Source organism: Coturnix japonica, chromosome 5 (assembly GCF_054131305.1).
Source record: "Coturnix japonica strain WE chromosome 5, WE-NBRP24, whole genome shotgun sequence".
Lineage (NCBI taxonomy): Eukaryota > Metazoa > Chordata > Aves > Galliformes > Phasianidae > Coturnix > Coturnix japonica.
In genome coordinates, this window is record NC_140667.1 from 25,025,068 (window position 1) to 25,045,400 (window position 20,333).

The 20,333-nt window shown below is 37.4% G+C and overlaps 1 protein-coding gene across 1 annotated transcript in view; it reads right to left on the minus strand.

The window, feature by feature from the left end:
* Positions 1-20,333, minus strand: part of SPTBN5 (spectrin beta, non-erythrocytic 5) — an 84,077-nt gene that overhangs the window by 42,821 nt on the left and 20,923 nt on the right. Inside the window, exons 19-35 of the mRNA XM_015864530.3 lie at positions 19,973-20,219; positions 19,019-19,158; positions 17,713-17,812; positions 16,929-17,099; positions 16,672-16,836; positions 15,631-15,857; positions 14,650-14,836; positions 13,988-14,188; positions 12,941-13,057; positions 12,241-12,404; positions 10,981-11,113; positions 9,998-10,143; positions 8,916-9,030; positions 7,326-7,436; positions 6,006-6,185; positions 4,452-4,655; positions 3,077-3,226 (exon numbers count right to left, since the gene is read on the minus strand). Of these exons, the coding sequence (XP_015720016.2) occupies positions 3,077-3,226; positions 4,452-4,655; positions 6,006-6,185; positions 7,326-7,436; positions 8,916-9,030; positions 9,998-10,143; positions 10,981-11,113; positions 12,241-12,404; positions 12,941-13,057; positions 13,988-14,188; positions 14,650-14,836; positions 15,631-15,857; positions 16,672-16,836; positions 16,929-17,099; positions 17,713-17,812; positions 19,019-19,158; positions 19,973-20,219 (2,758 nt within the window). The remainder of the gene's footprint in view (positions 1-3,076; positions 3,227-4,451; positions 4,656-6,005; positions 6,186-7,325; positions 7,437-8,915; positions 9,031-9,997; positions 10,144-10,980; positions 11,114-12,240; positions 12,405-12,940; positions 13,058-13,987; positions 14,189-14,649; positions 14,837-15,630; positions 15,858-16,671; positions 16,837-16,928; positions 17,100-17,712; positions 17,813-19,018; positions 19,159-19,972; positions 20,220-20,333) is intronic.

Here is a 20,333-nt window from a genome sequence, read left to right on the forward strand (position 1 = left end):
AGAGACAGTCTGTGTGCTTGCTGTTATTCCACTTGTGGAAAAAAAAAGAAAGAAAAAAAAAAGAAAAGGAAGGCAGCTAACCTGAGCAATGTATCTGCTGCTGTGAAAAGGTTGGAAAAGAGCAGAATGTGCAGGACACTGCTTCTGCTCAAAGCAAAAATGATTTTTTCTTTCTTCTCCGTTTCAGCTGTTGCTTGTCTGCACTCTGAATGGCAAGATCTCAGTTTGCAGGTCTTTGGAGAGTTTCCTACGACAGTTCCAAGCAATGGCACAACTGAATTCATAATAAAAAAAAATAATTAAAAAAAGATAGATGTTTGCATAATTTCCTCCACATGTGCTCTATTTTCTTTAGCATAGAACAATCCTAGACTAAATTCTGCAAAAATCCTTCGAAGGTTTAAGTAACTTGGATGTAATATAAGATGCTGGCATGAAGTCAAACCTGTCACACTGGCACAGGCAGCGAATGAGAGAGCAGTTCTCAGTAGCTGTTCTTAGTTTAAAACACTCGTGTGTTGCCTTCTTTCTTCCTCTGTTCCTTGCTGCTGAGAGAGATTTGGTCTAAAGCATATGAAGTTCTGGGAAAACAGGATCCAGTACTTACGGGCTGACAGGAGCTGCTTTCTTACAGATGTGAAACAATGAAATGTGTGTGACTTGACTGTGTATTTCCTTGAACACAGAAGTCAGAAAAGAACAAGGGGTGGGGTGACTGCTTATACTAGTTTGCTTGAGAGGAATTCTTTTTGAATGCATGTTTGCTTCTGTCCTTTCTGAAAGCAGTAAATGAGAAAATTCCCATTGGGAAAGTGGTTTGGGAGTCTTCAATAGATGTCTTAGCTGAATAATTTTTGCAAGTGTGTTTGAAAGGACTCCTCCTGCCTGTCTCCCTAGGGAGAAAATCTGAATCACTATGCAGGCGTATTTTAACTCCAGATAGTGGTAACAGAGCTCCATCCAAATGTAACAGATTCCTCTTCCAATTTTTCTTCAAATGCAAAGAATTAAAATATAAACAGTGATTAAGAAACCTCAGTAACTGATTGTAGTTATTGATACAAAGGACAGATGTTTGCAGCTGCAAAAAAAACCCAGCAGTTCTCAGAATTCCTCCCTCATTCAGAGTGGAGTTTGGCAGGTCACAAATAATCTGTTCAAAGAATTTTCAATCAGGGAGATGAGAGAATGAAAGGAATAGGGGATATTCTGGAAATATAGGAATTCCAGCTGAGGTGAGATTTCACTCAGGCCCAGGCCAATGCATTGCATATTAAGGAAAAAGTAGAATTCAGAAGGCGATTCCTTTCTGTTCCTTCATGAATCCTCTTCTTGCAATGATTATATTCACGATCCCATTCCATTAATTCCTTTAAGACACAGTTTAATTTGTATATATGTATGTATGTAGTATCTGGCTTTTCAGCGGTGCAACAGGCTAAACTTGCATCCCTGTGTAGTTAAACTCACTGTAGACTGACAGTGCTTAGGACACTGAGGTGAACACCAACATCTCCTGGTCCCAAAGCATTAAAACTGACTTAAAGTCAGTAAAGTGTGATTTAAAATGAGCAAAGAACAGTGGCATTTGTGAAGTATGGCTGAGATGTGCTTTTGTTAATAATCTCTGGCTCTGAGGAAAGCTGATGCTCCTGGACAGCTCTTTTCTTATTTGTAATTTTGTTCAGCATCAGCTGTGGGTTAAAACCAAGATGAAAAGAATGGACATGACAAGAGCATTAAAGAAAATGAATAATCTCTGATAAGAAAGGCCTAACTGGTGCATTCAGGAGTGATGTATATTGAAACTCATCCTGAATGCATCTGAATACACCCCAAACTAGGTGAAACTCTTGGTATCATGTCTCAGCGCAAACTGAGAATGTAGGTTTTATTTGCCAAGTCTGCCACTTGTAGGGAATCATGAAGATTCTCACTTCACACTTCTCACAAGCAGTGAATTAGAGAAGGTTTTAAACCCATGTACCTGAAAGAGCTGAGTATCAGTGCATAGCACAGCTCTGCATCACTTTTCCAAAAGGTTTAGTGCCTGTGGCAAAACACAGGGGGAAACCAGAGTTCAGCCCAAATCAATTACAATTGTTTTGTGCTGCCAGTGGTCTTGGAGAATGAAGAATGACTTTTCCTTAATAGGAAATACTGGTGAGATACAACCTTCTTAAGCTTTGTTTCAACCCTTCAACGACTTCATCCCAACAATGTGGTTTGCATGCTAAGCCTCTGCACAGCTGCAACAATCTATTATTTCATGAATGTGCACAGTGTGACTGGGAAGGACACTTGAATTCTTCACTCCCAGTTTTGCAACAGTGAATGTCAGACCTAGGGCTGTAACTGTTTTAGATAGTACCCACAAGTTCAGGAAAATGCAAAAAGGATGAAAGATAATTTGATACTGGTGAGAAACATACTTCAAGAGCTGCAAATGATAATACAAAGAATATCATGGCTTTGCATTAATTACATAAACCCTTTAATTTCATGGGGTATGGGGCTTTTGACACAAGTTCATCTTTCTCTACTACATTAAAAATAAATCATTATTCCTCCTGGTCAGATTCTTTCATAGATCTCCATGGTGTTATCAACTCCCTTGCAGAAAAGAGAAAGAATCTCCTATTCTTGGACTAATTCACACTGTCAACATCGATTTTCCACAAGCTGCATTTTCCCAGCACTTTTTCAAATTTCAGTCTGGGGAAAGGTTTCCAGCATCACCTGCAAATCTGTTAGTCAAGCCATCTTTATGATTCCCAATTTTTCTGCAACATACAAAATAGCTTGCCAGTGGTTAAGCAGTCAGTATGCTGAGATCTAACTAAAGCTAACTAATACTGGACTGTTGTCTCCCTCTTCTGTCAAGGTTCTCATATGCTTTCTCTTATATTTATTTGCAATTACAAGTGATGCTGCAACACAAATAACAATAAAAAGCATGTTGTCTATACATAGCTTTAAGGATTTTAAGTTGTAGGTACACAGTAATGTCCCTTTTAGTTTGGAGGAGTTAAAATGCTGAAAAAGTCTGCTTATTTCAAGTGTACAATTCACATACCTCCTGTGAGTTCAGGAGCTTGTCCAGGTAATTCCAGTCCTTGTAGAACATTTGTTCTTGGTGTATTTTTTCCAGCCACTTCTTCTTCTGTTTCCATTCACTGTATACTTTGTCCTTCTCTTCCAGCAGAGCCTGTAGCTTCTGCTGAATCTAAACACAATTTTCAAAAACTCATGTTGGTGGTCATCATAAACCATGGATGAGGACAAGGTTTTAAGAGAAAGATCATGTGAAGTCTTAGATAAACTCCCTTAAATAGCAGCAAAATTTTCAAACAAAGAAAAGTAGAATTCCCAGCACTTATGTTTGGGTAGAGAGATAATTAGAAAGGTGCCTCATCTCAGGTACAGGGGAATGATTGTTACAGCATATATAGCAGTCCAAGTCAAGAGCAAATAAAGGTAACTTTTTCTCAAGTGTACCTTCTGGAATCAAATCCTACTTATCTTTATTAACAACAGTGCAATTAATAGCATTTAAAATTGGGATAGGACAGATACTTACATAAGTTAATGTCATAACTGTCTGCTATACTTTGCCAATACGTCTCAATCTTAGATTTCATGTATTTTCAGTTTCCAAACTCTGCATATCTACAGATATACTATTACTGATTTTTATTTTTTTTTTTATTTTTTTTTTCTGCATTCTTCTACAGGCAAAAAACTTTCCAGTCAGGAAGACTCCATGTTACCGTAGTTATACATTACAACATTAGATGAAACTTCAGGAAATAGCTTAGTCAGGAGAACAGAATTCCAGTTGTCTGAGTATATTCAAGAGATGCTACTGAACTGATGGGGAGAAGTAAACTACTAGTTACTGGAAGAGGAAAAATGCTATAAGAATTTTAGGAGCTATTTGTCCTGAGTAAATAAACTAGCAGTTTGGTTTTCGTCTTTCATGTCTGGGGATTTAATACAATGGCATAATTTTCTGCCACAGAAAATGTTCCAACTGGTTTTAAACTCTCTGATATGCTTATTTTCATTTTTGGTTGTCAGGTCTTTGGTTCAACCTGTCTGGTATGAATTTAGAACTATGATATGAAGCAGAATATTTCTGTTAAAATTCAGTTTGGGAAGCATGTAGAATTATCTCCACAGTTTGGAACATACCAAGTTTCTTCAATAAACCCAAGTTTGCTGCAATGCACCCTCAGGACAGGCCAGCACTCATCTACTGCTAAGGTAGGAAATGTTTCTGTACCCAGCCTAGATAACACGCTGAGGCAAACACTGGTCATGATTATGAATATGTGTGAGTGTATCCATGCATCTGTATGATTACAATAATGTTTAGTTCAGAATGATAGTTACATCACTGTTGAGTAGCTGAATGTGTTCAACTTTGAACTCAAATGTGTTTCAATTACCTCTTTTGATCTTACTTCCCCATCTTGCAAGAGTGACTGTCCAAGCTGTACAATTTGTTTGTACTTCTCTTCTTGTGCTTCAATCTCAGCCAGTAGCTGCTGATGCTGGGTAAGTCTCAGGCTGCTAGTAGATATGTCCCGGATAGTCTCCTTGGCCCTCATTTCCCTAATAATTTCTGATGTCCATGAGAAATAGTCCCACACCTGAAACCCAAGAAAATGTAAAAGTTGAGGTTACATCTAAAGCTTGGATTATCAGACTGGTTGCTTGGTGTATTTTAGAATACTTACAGACAGTAAGTGCTGAAGAAAAATGCTCTTTTCCTGCATGAGACTCCTTAAGATTTAAGCTACACATTTTGGAAAAAGTGATCTGTACATCTCAGAATACTTAATGCAATGGAACACATCAAAAGCCAACAAGGTATTGTTTTTGGACTGGCAATGCCAGCAATATTTAAGGATTGACTAGGCATCAGTCTGCACAAAGTTCAGAAGAGGGGGTCTTAAACAATTCAGAAACACTGAATATGTCTATGTCTAAGTTCTGATTCCTTGATATTGCTGACCAGAAGATTTGGAACCCCCTGCTGTTACTGCATACTATCATTTGGGGAAAACCCTGTTTTTCAATTACAGAAAATCGTACTTGTAGGGATGCAGAGAAATACACAGAATGATTATACAGAATTCTCTTTTCACAGAAAGACTCACAGATTTGTTCATTATTTGCTTTTTAATCTAAGCACAATGTCATAAAGAAAAAGTCCCGTTTAAGATATCCTAGAAATCTACATTAGCAACTTCTTCCCTCCCACTGGAAGCAGAGGAACAGTGTGGTCAGCATCCATAGGAAAAAAAGAATTGTTTGTTTCCATTTACTATATATAGGTTTTGGTAGAAGAGGACATCTTCGCTTTTTTGGTACCTGCCACTGTAGTACTTGTACCAATTACCTACTAATTTGCAGAGATGTATCACAGGTGATTTCACTGAAACTATTTACAATTGCACAGTATTCTATTGCAAACTGTGTTCCCTCCTGAAGCCTGAAATATGGTTATGGGTGATTTCAGGTAATGATATTACGCTGGGATCTCTGTGTTTAAGCAACTCGTGAGGTTGTTGCCATGATCCAGCATGTATTTAATACATTTCATGAAATAAATTAACAGAGCATTATTGCATGCCCATAGAGAGAGAGAGAGAGAGAAAGAGATCCAACTTCTGACCACTATAAATAGGAGCCTTCATCTATTTTTATACCTTATTCAGTGCAAGAGTATTTGAAAAGAAATCTATCACTACTCCTGCAAAGTGATGACCATTTCTGACAACTATAGTCTCGTACTCTGTAAGTACTTCCTACAGGAGGTAAAAAGATTCTTATCTAATTCCTCTAATACCATTCTAAATAGCTACAAGCAGTTAATCAGTTAATAACACAGATAGCGTCTGCAGCCTTTCATACCAACCTTTGCAGCTCAGAAGTATACCTATGACTGACAAACATGTATCCTTGTGTACAAGCGACAGAAGGTGTGAAGTGCTTACTTGTGCATGAAACTGGTAAAGCTTGTGTGCTTGTTCCAGAAGCTCCTTACGCAGTTGAACTTTAGACTTCAGGGCCTTCCAGTTAGTGGCTATTGCCTGTTGCTTTGCTTTCAGGTCTGATGCCTGCTTGTTTGAGCAACGACTCAGCACATGATCTGCAGAGCGGATCAGATCCTGCAGCTGTACATAGCAAAGAAAGAAGAAAGAGAGACATAGAGATTCAGATAATATAAAGAAAATTACGACAAAAACTATGTTAATTTTAAATAAAATTACAATTCAAGTAAAATTTTCTGATCTAAGTTTTCTCATGCTAAACAAAATTATCCCTAATTTCAGATGGAATAACAGTGACATCCAGTGTTTGTTAAGGCTCATCACAACCGACATTTTTCAACTAGCCAGATTTCATTTCTCATTTTTACCATTCTTACTACATGAACACTACAAAGAACAGGCATCTATACCTTGTTTTCCCCAGTGACTATACAGATTAACTGTGATTGCATTCTACTCATGCACATCTCATGCTCTTCTAACTTTAGAAGAAACAAGGAGCTGGTGACATCAGCTCCAGCATTTTCTTCTGTAATGCTAAGGTATGAGGAAACTGAAAGGTGATTCTGAGATAGCAACTTTAGTAATCACAGCATAGCACATATTGTGTTAACAGTACTGTTAAATGAACAAAATAAAGGGATGAAGATTAAACTTGTACTGGTTTCTCTGGTCTATTAGAGCTATGCAAATCTACCATGTACGAAGCAGTTTTCAAAGCAATAGTTGTTCTTACAAGCTGACACTTTTCGCAAGTTTTTATAACAAGACTTTCTCTTCTTTCTCATAGTCTAAATTCTAATCATTTAAATGTATTGAAATCTCCAGGCTACTGCCCCATTTATCCTTCTATAATCCTCTATAGACAATTAACATGTTTTGTTTTTGATTCAGCCTTTCTACTCATTAAAGAGATCCTGGATTTTTTCATTGTAATCATCTAGAATGCTTTGGACTACGTGGTAGACACATCATAAAGCTTGGCATAATCATACATTTCAAATAGCGGTTAAAAATATCCCTGTGAATCACTTCAATAGTCAGTACTCATTATAACATGTGCCTGATCTACAAGATTGTAAATGACCTACTTTTATAATCACCTGCTGATTTTGAATATATTAATAAAGCAGCAGACATGGAGGAAGAGTCTTAGAATATTCCAGGCTTTCATAGAATATATTCATAATACTACATCATTATGATTGTCTTGGAAACTTACATTGTGATAATACATTAAAGACCGCAAATGACTTTCATTACCTGCTGCTCATTTCCAAGGAGCTCATGTTCCAGGGCCACATGGTTCCGGAGCTGCGTTTGCACACCTCTCATGTCCTTTGCAACATCATCTGGGATGCTTTTGGACTTCTCCTAGCAAGGAGAAAAATCAGTTTAAGCTTTGTTACTCACTACTTATAAGCAAAACACACCAGCAGTCTACTTCAGTCATGCTGTGGATGCATACTGCACAAGTATGGACTACTCAACCATGACAAGTAAAAGGAAGCCAGAAAATTCTGTCCTAGCACACCTGTCCTAGTAACTCCTTGGTAAGCATCACAGTAATTAAGCTACCGAATTGGACTGTGAGAGATGAAGGTTTAAGTCTTTCTTCTATCAGCCAATAAAGAGAATGACTTACAGGTTTGGCGATGTGAATTAATCTTGAATAGCCACTGCAGTGACATATAGTGAATTATTAAAGTAATATTAGCAACCACTAGTTTCAGGCTGTTCTTTGCAGATGATCTATGAATCATCTTTACACGAATCTTATCTATGCATGTCTGGGAAAGATGAGTTAAGTTTGGAAGGAGGAATTACTGTAAAGATTAGAAACACTGAACAATTCTGTCAAGAGAATAAAGTGGATAGAAACTTGTCCAATGTCCAGCTAGGTGAAAAGTCAGAAAAATGTTTCTAATCATAGAGGAGCATTTCTGTAACAGATTCACAGGCTCATTTGTGATACCAACATTACATCTCAGTAAGGTGCTGTAAAAGGAGTTGTGTTGTATTACAACTATGATACAACTGCATTGTATTTGGTCACCTAAGAGAGACTTTCCATTACTATGTTCCTCTGAGAAAAAGGTATTCCCCCTTAGACATCTAAGCAGGAGATAAATGAAGGGATGGGCATGACAAATTTCTCTCCCACTCAGCAATGAAGTTTATTAACAGGAAACAATACAAGAAGTGTGTACTATTTACCTGGGCCAAACTCAGCATAGGAATAAAGCAAAAGTTGGTCTGTGGAATGTTTCTAAACTGTCGCTTGTCACAGCTACAGAATTAACCACTTCATTCTTGAAGTTAAATATGTGCCAGGTCCTGAAAACCTGAACTGGTATACAGTAGAGTATGTGACATTTGATTTTCCATTTATAACAGGGAAAGAAAACAGGAATAACATAGTTGAATAGGGCAGCCTTTGTCAGTACAAGGAAATGGAAAAATCTACTACACTTAACCCAGCAAAGCTCTGTTGCCTTGCAAACAGTGCAATCTCTGTTACATTGCCTTCTATACACATCTGCACTGAGGAAACCACACCTCTCAGTATAGCAACTATGTGGTTTCTTTCTAAAAATTCTTCAGGATTCTTAGATAAAACAGAGACCCGAAGAATTTCACTGAGATTTTGCCCCTCTCCCATTTTCATACTGGGAGCTTGAAAGTATTGTCTGTATCTATCACTAGAAATTTACACAGTTTGAGTAATCATGTGAGTTTCTTACAGAGATATTTTAAAGACAGCAGGAAGCATGCTGAGGATTGTAAGAATACTCCACAAACTAAGCTGAAATGGAAGTTTTTTTCATATAAAATCTTCCCAGTGTTTTTTACCTCAATGTGGGCCAGAGCATCTGTCAGATCCTGGTAACACTTGTGAATCACCTCAGCATCTTTCAGCCGCTCACCGCGTAATCTGGTAATTTCCAACAGCTCCTCCCAAGAGTTTCTAGGGACAAATAGTAAAAAAAACAACAACACAACAAAACCAACACATGTGAGACATGCAAACTAGGAGTAAAGGAGGTTAGAAATCTGAAGAAAGGCTAAGAAAAAGACCTCCTTATACTTTATTTTCAGTCACTCTGCCATTAAACACTGCTGAAGTGATTCTCTGAGGGGTAGGACATCTGTCTACTCTGTCCATACCCTTCCTGTCTGCTCCAGACACTTGAGTTGTTGCCCATACATGGGCACACCTCTACAATAGGTCCTTCAGGCTTTATATGCTTCAGAATTTACAACTAGAAGGGGAGAAATACCTGGAAAAAAGACTCCTGGAGGAAGCATATATGTGAAGCTCTAATTAAAAGTGAGTGTAACTCTTCATCTACATGAGTTTGTCTCCCTAAATCTGTCACACTCATCTGGACACTAAATTAATGACTAAATAGAGTTCTACCCTAATTCTCACTGCCAGGACTCAGTACTCTGTCCAGCACTATGACTGGCACAGCAGGATTTGAGGGATTAAATCAGACTCTACTAGTCATTGACCCTTCTCTTTCAGGCCAGCTTGGACCAGCGCTAGGCATAAGAGGCTCATCTTAATAGCTGCAGAGCAATCATGGGATTCAAACTAAAAACATTAGAAACAATAATGATTCAACTAAACTTCCAGCCATATAGTTAGCTGACCCTGCTCCAAAGGACAAAGGAAGTTCAATTACCCCTTGCTTGCAGAGAACCTCTGATGCAATTTGCAAGAAAGCAAATCAGCAAACAGATAATGTCTATATTATAGTAGTCTATATTTTAATGAGGCATGGCAACAGCTCTCTATCAGTGAGCACACCACACATTTTGCAATCAGAGAATTGGGGGGCATACTTTACCATTTTCTATGTTCTTCTCACTTCCTCCTCAAGTGTGAACTGAAAGGACAAATCATTATAGAGCCTACACAAGTGTCCTACCTTAGCTCTTTCTGCTTCTGCCGGATTTCACGGGACTCAGAATGACCGTAGTTTAGCAAGTTCTCTGCCAGCTGCTGGCAAGTCATAACTCTTTTCCCAGTTGCTTCCAGTTGGTGTCGGAAAGTGTCATACTTGGCACGAAGTTGCTTTTGAAGGGAAAACAAGGAAAAAAAAAGTTGTTGATAGTTGTTGAACCTTCATGGCTGTCAGAGTGAGAAGTAACAAGCTGACCAAAAATGGAGATGGAGAAACTGAAGAGGAGGATATAAATGACCGGACTTTACTTTCAAAGACAATGAGGAGCTACAGATTGTTAGCAAAACATAAGGTCTGTCATGCAGATATGAGGCAGAAGCATGATTACCGAGGATAGAAACAATTATATTTTTTTCAATGTACAATGGATTGCAATTATTAAAACAGTATGTTTTTACTTTAGGGATATAAGACTTTACTGAGTGCTATGACTGAATAATGTATTCTGAGTTTAAGATTTAGAACATATTTTGAAATAAACATTAAAAATAAAGATTTTTAATGTCTATTGATTTCAAATGTGCTGACTTTATAATAACTTCTATGCCATGTGAAAAGATATGGCTGTAATGTCCCTACATAAGGAATTTTCTTCAGAAATGCTGGAGGTAAACCACATTTAAATATCTGACTATAAAAAATAAATAGGAGATTCTCTTTGAATATCAGAAAGAGTAAGCATTTTAGCATGCAGCTGCTTCATGCAGCTCAGGCCCCATGGTAACAGGATGAAAAGTCCAGCAATGCTGCTTGCCTGACATCACCAGTCATTCACTTCTGCCCACCTTGATCCTTTTCTACTCCTATTTCCCAGTGATTTATGCTTTCATTGTTATGCTTTTCATCTTCATCTTCTAAGTTTTCAGGAACCATCTTAGAATCTTTTTACAGTCTGACAGCATACAATTTGGTTGGTTGATTTTTGACTAGTTACTCAAAAAACTCACCAGGACATGCTCATAATCATTTCCATAGTCTTCAGAGCTGGCTGCTTGTTTCTGCTGAGCCATCCAGTCCTGCAGATCTTCATATTCTCGTAGGAACTCATGCAAGAGAAGAGTCTCATCCAGCTTCTTCCCTCTGTTGGGGGGGAGATACAATTAGAATAAGGGAGTACAGGAGAAGGTCAATTAATAACTTTCTCTTTACTCTACCATATATATATATAACATACATATATTGTCTGTTTGAAAAGGACAGTAATACATATGTAAATGAAAATGAGAAGGAAATCTTTCTAACTAAGGTTAGTGCACCATGAAGGCGAGTGCTGTGAAAGACATTGTACGTAATTCTGCTCATGTTGCCTATCCATCAAAATGCTGCAATTTGCTGCATATTTATGGTTTCATACAGTGTCTTATAACAAAGCCTGACACATGACAGGCCTTGCATGGTAAACAAAACTTTAGAAACTGTAAACAATATTAAAAATTATAGTTGAAATATTCAGTATTCTAATTTTCAGATTAATGCATTGGTTATGCAACTTGCAGAGCTTCATACATTTTCTATGTGAATTTTCTGAGGAGGTAAAATCTAAACTGTTCAAATGGGCATTTGTTCCTTCCCAGCAACAAGCTAGGAGTATTTAAAAACCCCGGGTAAAAGCAAACTGACTTGTTGTAACTTGCTACTGTTTTAATAGGAGAAAGGATCTAAAATGAAAAGTACACATCTTATTCAAGGACAAAAGCCTTCTTATTGTAGCAATGGCACTAGCCATTAATACAAACAATTTCAATTGCTTTCCTTCTTTTTTTGTAACAAATAAAGTCCTTTTCTAGTCATTTTCAGTAAGGGAAACTTTCTAAAACAAGGCTTGCCCCTCCCTTCCCTTTCTAATATCAGATTCCAGATAACAGGAAGGAAAATCAGGATCTGGCATCTCAGATTGTTTTACAGGAGGATGATGAAGGGTGAAGAGGAAATTTGGTGGCTTTAAATTCCTTCAGCAAACTGTAGAGGCTTCATGTAACAATAATAAAATGCCCATGGGTGCACAGAAATAAAATGCAGAAACAAGCAGTTTCCTAAATACAATTAAAAACAGGGGACATGATGTATGTGATAAAAATCCTAGTCAGGTAACTGGAGATGCCCTTGGCTGACTTCTTTGAGTCAAAGCCTAGTCATCTAGGCTTTGAAACAAACATAGGGGCAATTTAGACTAGAGTCAGCTAAGATACAAATTTTCTAGTTGATACCTTATTGCTGCTAGTTCCTGCAACTCACGGAGTCTTGAGTGAACTTGTTCCCTTGGTGCATCAACCTCAACATACTGGATGGAACCCACAGCTGGAAGATTTTGGACACTTTCATTTAGTTCTTTAATCAGATCTTGGTAAACAGCAATCTCATGCTCTAGGACCTGTCAAAGAAAACAGTGGAATGAGAGCCAATATCCAAGACATTCGCTGTATCAACTTTTCTGCCAGACAATATTGCAATCAATGGAGACATTAAAAGAAGAGGAAAAGTTTCTGGAAGCATGTGATATTTCCAGGTCTCGATCAATTTCAGGCTATTTTCTCTCACTATTTATTTATTTTTTATTTTAAACTACATATATAATATCAAACAAGCTTCAAAATCTTTCAAACATGTTTTCATGCTAAGAATATTTGTAAAAGCCAGTCAAGCCCATTCCTGTGTGCATGGTGTTAGCCACTAAAGTGTACTTGCAGCCTGGTATATTGCACCCATTACTCATACTCAGAGCATGACATGCAAACCAAGATCCTAGCTTTGTTTAAAAAAAATTGCTAATGGATCCATAAATTCAAATATTCAGTCCTTCCTTGCTGAAGCAACATAGCAACTCAATTCCTTAACTTAATCACACATGCAAACTTTGAATATCCTTTACTAAACTTTTCAAGAATTTCTAAAATGTTTCTGAAATACCTTATGTTTCTTGAGGAGTTTCAGTGTTCCATCTTCATCCTTACCATAGTCCTTGCTGGTCACAAGTGGACGTTTTTCTGCTATCCAAGCCTCCAGGTCTGAAGTATTCATTAGAAACTATCATTCAAAGCAAAAGCAAAATAATGTCTGTGTCAGTTTCTATAATAATCGTGTTATTCTTTTGACCTAATAAATTTGAAGCAAAGGGTACACTATAAGGTCTACCATAATATCACACCGAATAACTAATAAAGACTATTTAATCCTAAGGACTAATATTTCACATGACTAGTCTAAATCTCAGGAATCTTAGAAAAATCTGGGTGTCCTACCTGATAAGAAATGAACCAAAGGGAGACTTCATTAGCATTACCAAATCCCTGGAAAAAATGCTTTTTAAAATGGTGTTTAATTTATAGAATCCTCATATAAATCATACTATGAGGATTTTATACATAAAGTTGCTTTTTCAAATCATATGAAGGATGTCACAGATTTAAGACATCAGTGCAAAATAACTGAGGTCTTATTCAAGCATCAAAGCTCTGGTGATAAATTTCTGAGGAATTCAAACCACCTACAAAGATCAGACTTCATAAAGCATACAGTATGGACAGCTGTTTAAACATGTGGAGGAAACAATATCCACATGATTAAATTCTACAGGGAACATACTTTAGGTGAACCTAAGAACGTTGTGCAAATATTATTATGCCTAAAAAACTACCTATGTCATCTGAGTGACTGGACTCCAAATGACCCACTAGAGACTTGATAAATTTGTGTAATCCAGATACATATTTTTTCTAGGCAGGCTAAAATTATGTTCCATTATCTTGTTGAAGTAAGAGGGTCAAAAGTCCTAAGTTGCTTTAAGTGGAATATCTTGATCTGTCTCAGTATCATTTTGTTGAGTATGGCCCCATGAGTCTGAGCTGAAGTGAATTCAAGACAATTAAAGGGAGAGATTTAAGCTGTTTTGTTGTTCACTTAAAATCTTTGATCCTCTTGTTTGCCTGAAAAAGCTACTGTGGGAGCAATTTGTACCTCTTGGAACCCAACTGAGTGCTGCAGCTGCTTCATCCTTTCCTCACAGGCTTTCTCCAGACCCTGCCAGGCAGTCACAAGTTCCTGGCATTTCTCATTTATTTTCTGAGCTGAAGGATGCTGGCTTACAACCATTGTCCTTCCTTTATCCAGGACCCGCTGGACTTGCTGTTTGTGGGCATTCACCTCTGCCTGAAATTCCTAGGGATGAGAAAAAATAAAATGAGGAAGAAAAGAAGGGCATATGAAGACAAAGAAGTGCAGTAAGTGTATAACTGAGATAGTATGAGAGCATGAGACTAGAAATATTTTTTTTCCAGACCACTGCACAAAGCAAGAACTTAATTTCTCTATTTAGTGTGAAGTACACTAGCTTTTATCCACTTTTAATGGGAAGAGCTATAATCTTCCTCAGAATAAGAATACTGTAAAACAGGAAGAAATTTGCAGCTACTACAGGAATTCCTTGTTTGCTCTGGAAATCACACTACTCTGCTTTCTTGTCTCAGTGTGCTGGAATCACATTTCAATGATTATTGCACTAGATTTTACTTGTAACAACCCTCCTGGAGGTGAAGGAGAATTATGCAGGTGCTTGTTTGCAGGCTGTGGTGATGTTCAGTGGGCTGACAAGCTATTGTAAACTTGATGAAAAGAGATACCTTGTGTTTTTGCAACAAACTTTGAGCCACATCCAAGGACTTCCCATAGTTTGTGGAATTGGCAATAGGCAATCGCTCATTAATCCAGTTCATTTCCATATCATGGTAATGGTAGAACTCATAAAGATCCACTGCAGCTTCCAGGAGCTTACGCCTCTCATCAAGAGGTGCTTGTAAAGACTCAAACCTGGGGGTCATCCATTAAAACATATGTGTTAAACAAAGCTCTACCCTAATCCTGCCAAGGGAATTAGTCTATAATAACAGTGATGATTACAGAATGCTGGATACTTCTCTGCAATTAAAATTTGAATGTTGGCTGTATATACAAGAACTGCAAGAGGTTACTTTTGGCAAGTATGGAAGGGATTTGACCAGGGCAAGGGGAACGGGAACAGAGCTTTATGAAGCTATGATTCTTATGACAAGCCTTGGTCATAATACAGACTGGCATGGGTCATTGCCTGCTGCAATGGGTAGTGCCCGGTGCTCAGTTAACAACTTTCTCACCTTTCTAATGTAAACATATATCAAAAGAAGAATACAGTTAACACTCTATCCATGCCTCACTTTCCAGCAATTTAAGTAATGATGCTTGGAAGAAAGAGAACTTTTAATTTGGACTAAAAACAATAAATGGAAGCAGAGGAGAAAGAACGGTTTTTCTCTTTTGAAGCCAAAGGCTTGTCCAGTGAAGTTTTAAGGAAGTTAGTCACTACTGAATATCGATCACTGCACATTTTAGCAAGCAACCTGATGACCGGTGGGTAACCAAAGGACCAGAGTAGGAGTGCAGCAGGCAAGGAGCAAGTTCCAAGTAACAGATGTTGAAGTCTATCACCCAGCAGTTGTGCAGGTATAGACTAAAACACTGCTGAAGCAGAACTAACAGGATAAATCATTCCTGAATATGGTTCGAAGATGGAACAAAAAATATGATATGACATAAGGAGTGGAAAGAAAAAGAGAGTGGTACTTCACCTTTTTAGGTATTTTTGTGTTTCATCCAGAATTCTCTGGGAGTCAAAGTGATTGGTGGCCATTTTCATTGCATGAGACACAATAGAGTTCATTTTCTCTGCCAGCTCATGTGTCTCATTTTCCAGCTGCCTGTGCTTCTTGAGTAGATCACGGCTGGAGCGCAAATCATGGCCTGTCTCTGCTTCCTGAAGAACCTTCTCAATTTTCTCTATCTTCTTTTTGGCATCCTATAGGGAAAAGGTTACTGCCACTCCTACTGACCTTGAAACATTTTCTTTCACTCAGTTCCTCCAAGGACAACTTCTCGGATACAGTGTTTAATATTTGACACCTATTGTTATTTCTTGGTAACACTATGGCCAGGTGCCTTCAAGAGGCTCTTCTTGTGAATATTTTACTTCACTCCTCATTTTGGCATGCTTTTCTTTCTGATCTACAAAAGTACATGACAACGAAATCTTCTCTTTGAACTATCTTCAAATTCAAATGAATCTCCAATGGCTTCAAAGTTTAGCATTTAATTTCAATAAAACAGCAGTTTAATTAAACACTAATATCTGGATTCAGAGCATATCTTTCCTCTCACAAAATTTGCCTGAATTACTTTAATATAATTCTGTGACTTAAACCTTCATACTGACCCCAAGCTAGCATGTTTGTTTGCACAATCTTGAGCCCTGCAGAGAGATCTGATTGGTTTCCAAGTCTGGGATAACCATATGTAGTGCTGAGTCTGAGTTTAGTAGCACTGCATCTTGGTGCTGGCACTGTTATCATCCTTATAGCTTTGGAGTGAACTTGATTAGCCTTACACTGGGTCTTCTCTCCTGAGATTGTAGAAACTAATCTATCTTGTGCCCAAACAACTTAGTACATGCTTTTATGTGCAGAGTATTCTGCTGGTTTTTTGTTTGTTTGTTTGTTTTTGTTTGGTTTTTTTTGGGTTTTTTTTGTTTTTTTTTTTTCAAGGAACATTTTTTATCAACAGAGTAAACAGGTTCCTGTGGTAGCCCTCCCCTCTGCACCCCACCACCTCCTGACCTGCAGCAGTTCCATGAGCTGTTCTTGCTGCCCAGCTTGTCTTAGCTTGTCACCTCGCTCTATCATCTTCCTATACAATTCCTTCCACTTCTTCTCTAGCTCTGACATCTTCTTTTGGATAGAATCTGCAGCATAATGGTCGTCTTGAATCAGCTGATTTCCTTTCTGGAGAAACACAGCACGTCACATTTTTGTATTAGATCAATGTCATGAAGTTTGGGACCAGGTGGAAAACTTAGTTTCAAAAATGTCTTCACCTTTATCAGTGTTGCAAAGTGCTCCTCATTAGCCATCATTTCCTTCTCAGCAGCCTCATGCCACTTCAGTTTGCGTAAAACATTTGTTGGATCACGATAGGATTCATCCGATGCAATCTTGTACTTCTCTTCCATCCATATCAAAAGCTCAGCAGCATCCCGGTTGAATTCCTTACAGAAACAGATAGGATTAAATAGATATAAATTCTGGTTTTGCATGGATTTTTAGTGCATCCTTGCCACTAGGATGAAGTCCAGATTTTTTTCCCAAGAGTTACGAGAAGTATAATATATTAATATGAAAGTTGTTCTGTATAATCAACACTTTTAATTAAGTTAGTTGTTTCATTATGTTGGCAGCCCATCACAAATTAAGCTAAATGCACTGTAGCTTTTAAAACATTTTTAGAAGTGTTAATATTAACACTGGAATGTACAAAGTATTCTCCCCAATTAATCTAGTGTGAAAGTTTAATTTTTGCCAGACGATTAACACTCAGAAAAATAGTAATGAGCAGAATAAACTTATCCATTAGACAAAACTTTCTGTTGATATTTTTTCATTTGATCTCTCAATTTTTGGCTTTTAATTTTGCTGTGCTTATAGTTTTGTAAGATCTAACCCCTACACATCACCTTGGAAAGTGACATTTTCTGTCTCATAGCCAAAGGGAAAGTGGAAAGTGAGCTGCAGCAAAAATGTTTGAGATGTATCCCATACTAAGATGAACAGTAATTTTACTTCACACACGCTTGACAAAACCTGCACGTTCAGTCATTTTACCTGCAGCTGCAGAGAATCCAACAAGCTCTGTTTTCTCTTGGAATTGCTTTCTATCAGCCGTTGCCATCTTTGCCGGAGTGTAGCCATTCTCTCTTTAATACTACCAATAAAAATAATAAGTTCAATGTTGTAATGATCATATGATTTTTTTGTATGCATTACTATCATACTAGTTCACCCATTTCTTGATGGAAGGGATTACAGCCCTGTCCTATGACCTTTTGTGGCTCATCTGAAGACTAACTTTCCAGCTCCCTTAGATTTTCCATTTCTATAAACTGTGTTCCATTAGTGAATTGCAGTCACATATCTTAGACTAAAACACCTAGGCCTTTGTTTTACTCAAATATTCCATTGTAAATAGTAATTTTATCTGTGATACAAGCTCAGTGAGGCTCTGGAATAGCCTTGTAATGATAGTAGAACTGGTAAGATACCTGGTTCTAAGAGTAGTTTTATGAATTTGTGGAGGAAATTTTCAAGACGTTATCATTTGTAATGACAAAGCATGGACTTTTTGACCCAAGATGTCCACTCTGACCTTATATTTCTGATTTTTATTTACTCAGAGGTTCTCTTACTAGACTCTAGTGAATTTATAGATGACTTATCAGCTTCCACTATGAAGCTGTTCCTGATGTGCTATTATTTCCTTACAAACTTTTTAACAGCAAACATATTAGTTCTAATACAGGATACGTGTAAGTGAGAGAAAATTTTAATTATGCAGATATTTAATATATTTTTCTTAAAGAAGTTTAAATACCATTAGTTTATAATAAAAGAGCAATTATTCTAGTGTTGTGTAAAATGCCACTTTTAACCTAATTTATGAGACTCACTTGTCCTGAAAGCATAGGATGTTTATCTTTTTGAAATATACCCTTTTTCCTATACTAATTCAGGAGACCAGAGCCTGGAATCATAACATGGTTTGGGCTGGAAGATCATCTGGTTCCAACTCCCTCCTGGGGACATGTCCCATTAGACCAAGTTGCTCAAAGTCCCATCCAGCCTGGCCTTGAACACCTCTGAGGGTGGGCCACTGACAACTTTCCTAGGCAACCTGTGACACTGCTTCACCATCCTCATTGTAAAAAATTTCTTCCTGATATGTAATTTAAATCGACCCTCTTTTCTACTTTGAATCCATTGCCTCTTGTCCTTAGAGATCAACTGAATCCTGCCTCAGAGAAAAGATTTTAATGTTGATCCAATTGTTTATTAATGCTAAATACTTCCAGTGAAATTACTGTTTTTTCTACCTCCTTCTTTGAACAAAAAGGAGGAGGGAGTCTGGACTTACATGTGTGATGCAAAGTGCCCATTTTCTATTAGGTCTGCCCCATTTTCATTAAATGCTTCAATTCGTCTCTTTAGCACCATTAGCAGTTGTTCAAATTCCTGATGTTGTTTCTGCAGGCTTCGAACAGCATCTACATGATCCTGCATTTAAGAAAGTAAATTTGATCAAGTTTTTTTATTGGCTGTATGTTTTTCATGTAGCAATTAAAAACTTATTGGTCCTTACTTTCCCCTTCTCTTTCAGAGATAGACACAACATACATTTAGCAATAAAATTACGTATAATATCCTGTGTGTATATATAGCCTATAAACAAACAATAAATATGCTTAGGATTGTGACATATCTGTTTAAGCTGTCATATATTTGTTCCTAAATTTCAGTTCCATTTTCACTTTTTAAGAAAATTTGAATTCTGCATCTGGGCTAGTATATCAATAACTAAACATTTGGTCCCAGATTAACAACATTTTTCAAATGAAAATATAAAAGGTATCTTTGTCCTTCACTGATCTTGTGAATAATGTCTACAATTATGTTTTTTCCCCCTTCATTGCTTTAACATTTGACAATTTACCAATTGAATTTATATAAATTCAGGTTTCTATTTCAATGAAAAAATATTAATTATGTTTAAGCTTTAAAACCTCTTTTTATTTATTTATTTATTTTTGCATTACATATCCAGTTTGTGACTCAGTTGTATTTAAATCATTTGTCATGCAAACACAGCATGAGACGGAACAACTCTAGTTGCTTTTGAAAATACTTTTGAGACAAGCCTAATTTTCATTATGATGATTAAGGACGTAAGGGCTTAAATAAGAACCTGACGGTCTAGTTTCAAAGTACGAAAATGCCATGACCATAAGAATGAGGAAGTTGATCTAGTTAAAAAGAATGTGTGACTCCCTGGATATGAAGTAGAAAGAAATAGATCTGCTGCTGTACATACCCCAAGGTCATTACCCCGAAGAAAAGCCTCATGGCTAGAAAGGGCAGCATTGATACGGTCTCCCTCTCTGTTGAACTTCTGCAATTCCAAGCCATCCTTCAGCTTTTTCTGTCGCTGTTCCCACATATTTTCCAGCTCTTTGTTCTCCTGGGCAAGCCTCTCCACAGACAGGTGAACATCTCTGGTCCTGCTGTTACTGGGTTGGTTTTGGATTACTTTACGCCCAAGCTCTTCTAGCTGCACAAATCTTCTCAAAGAATGAAAAGTGAGACATTAGTTTGTGTGAATACATTAACTCTCTTATACAGCTCTCAGAAGTACCTAAACTCTAAGCTGCCTTCCCTTCCTCTTGCTCTGTCCT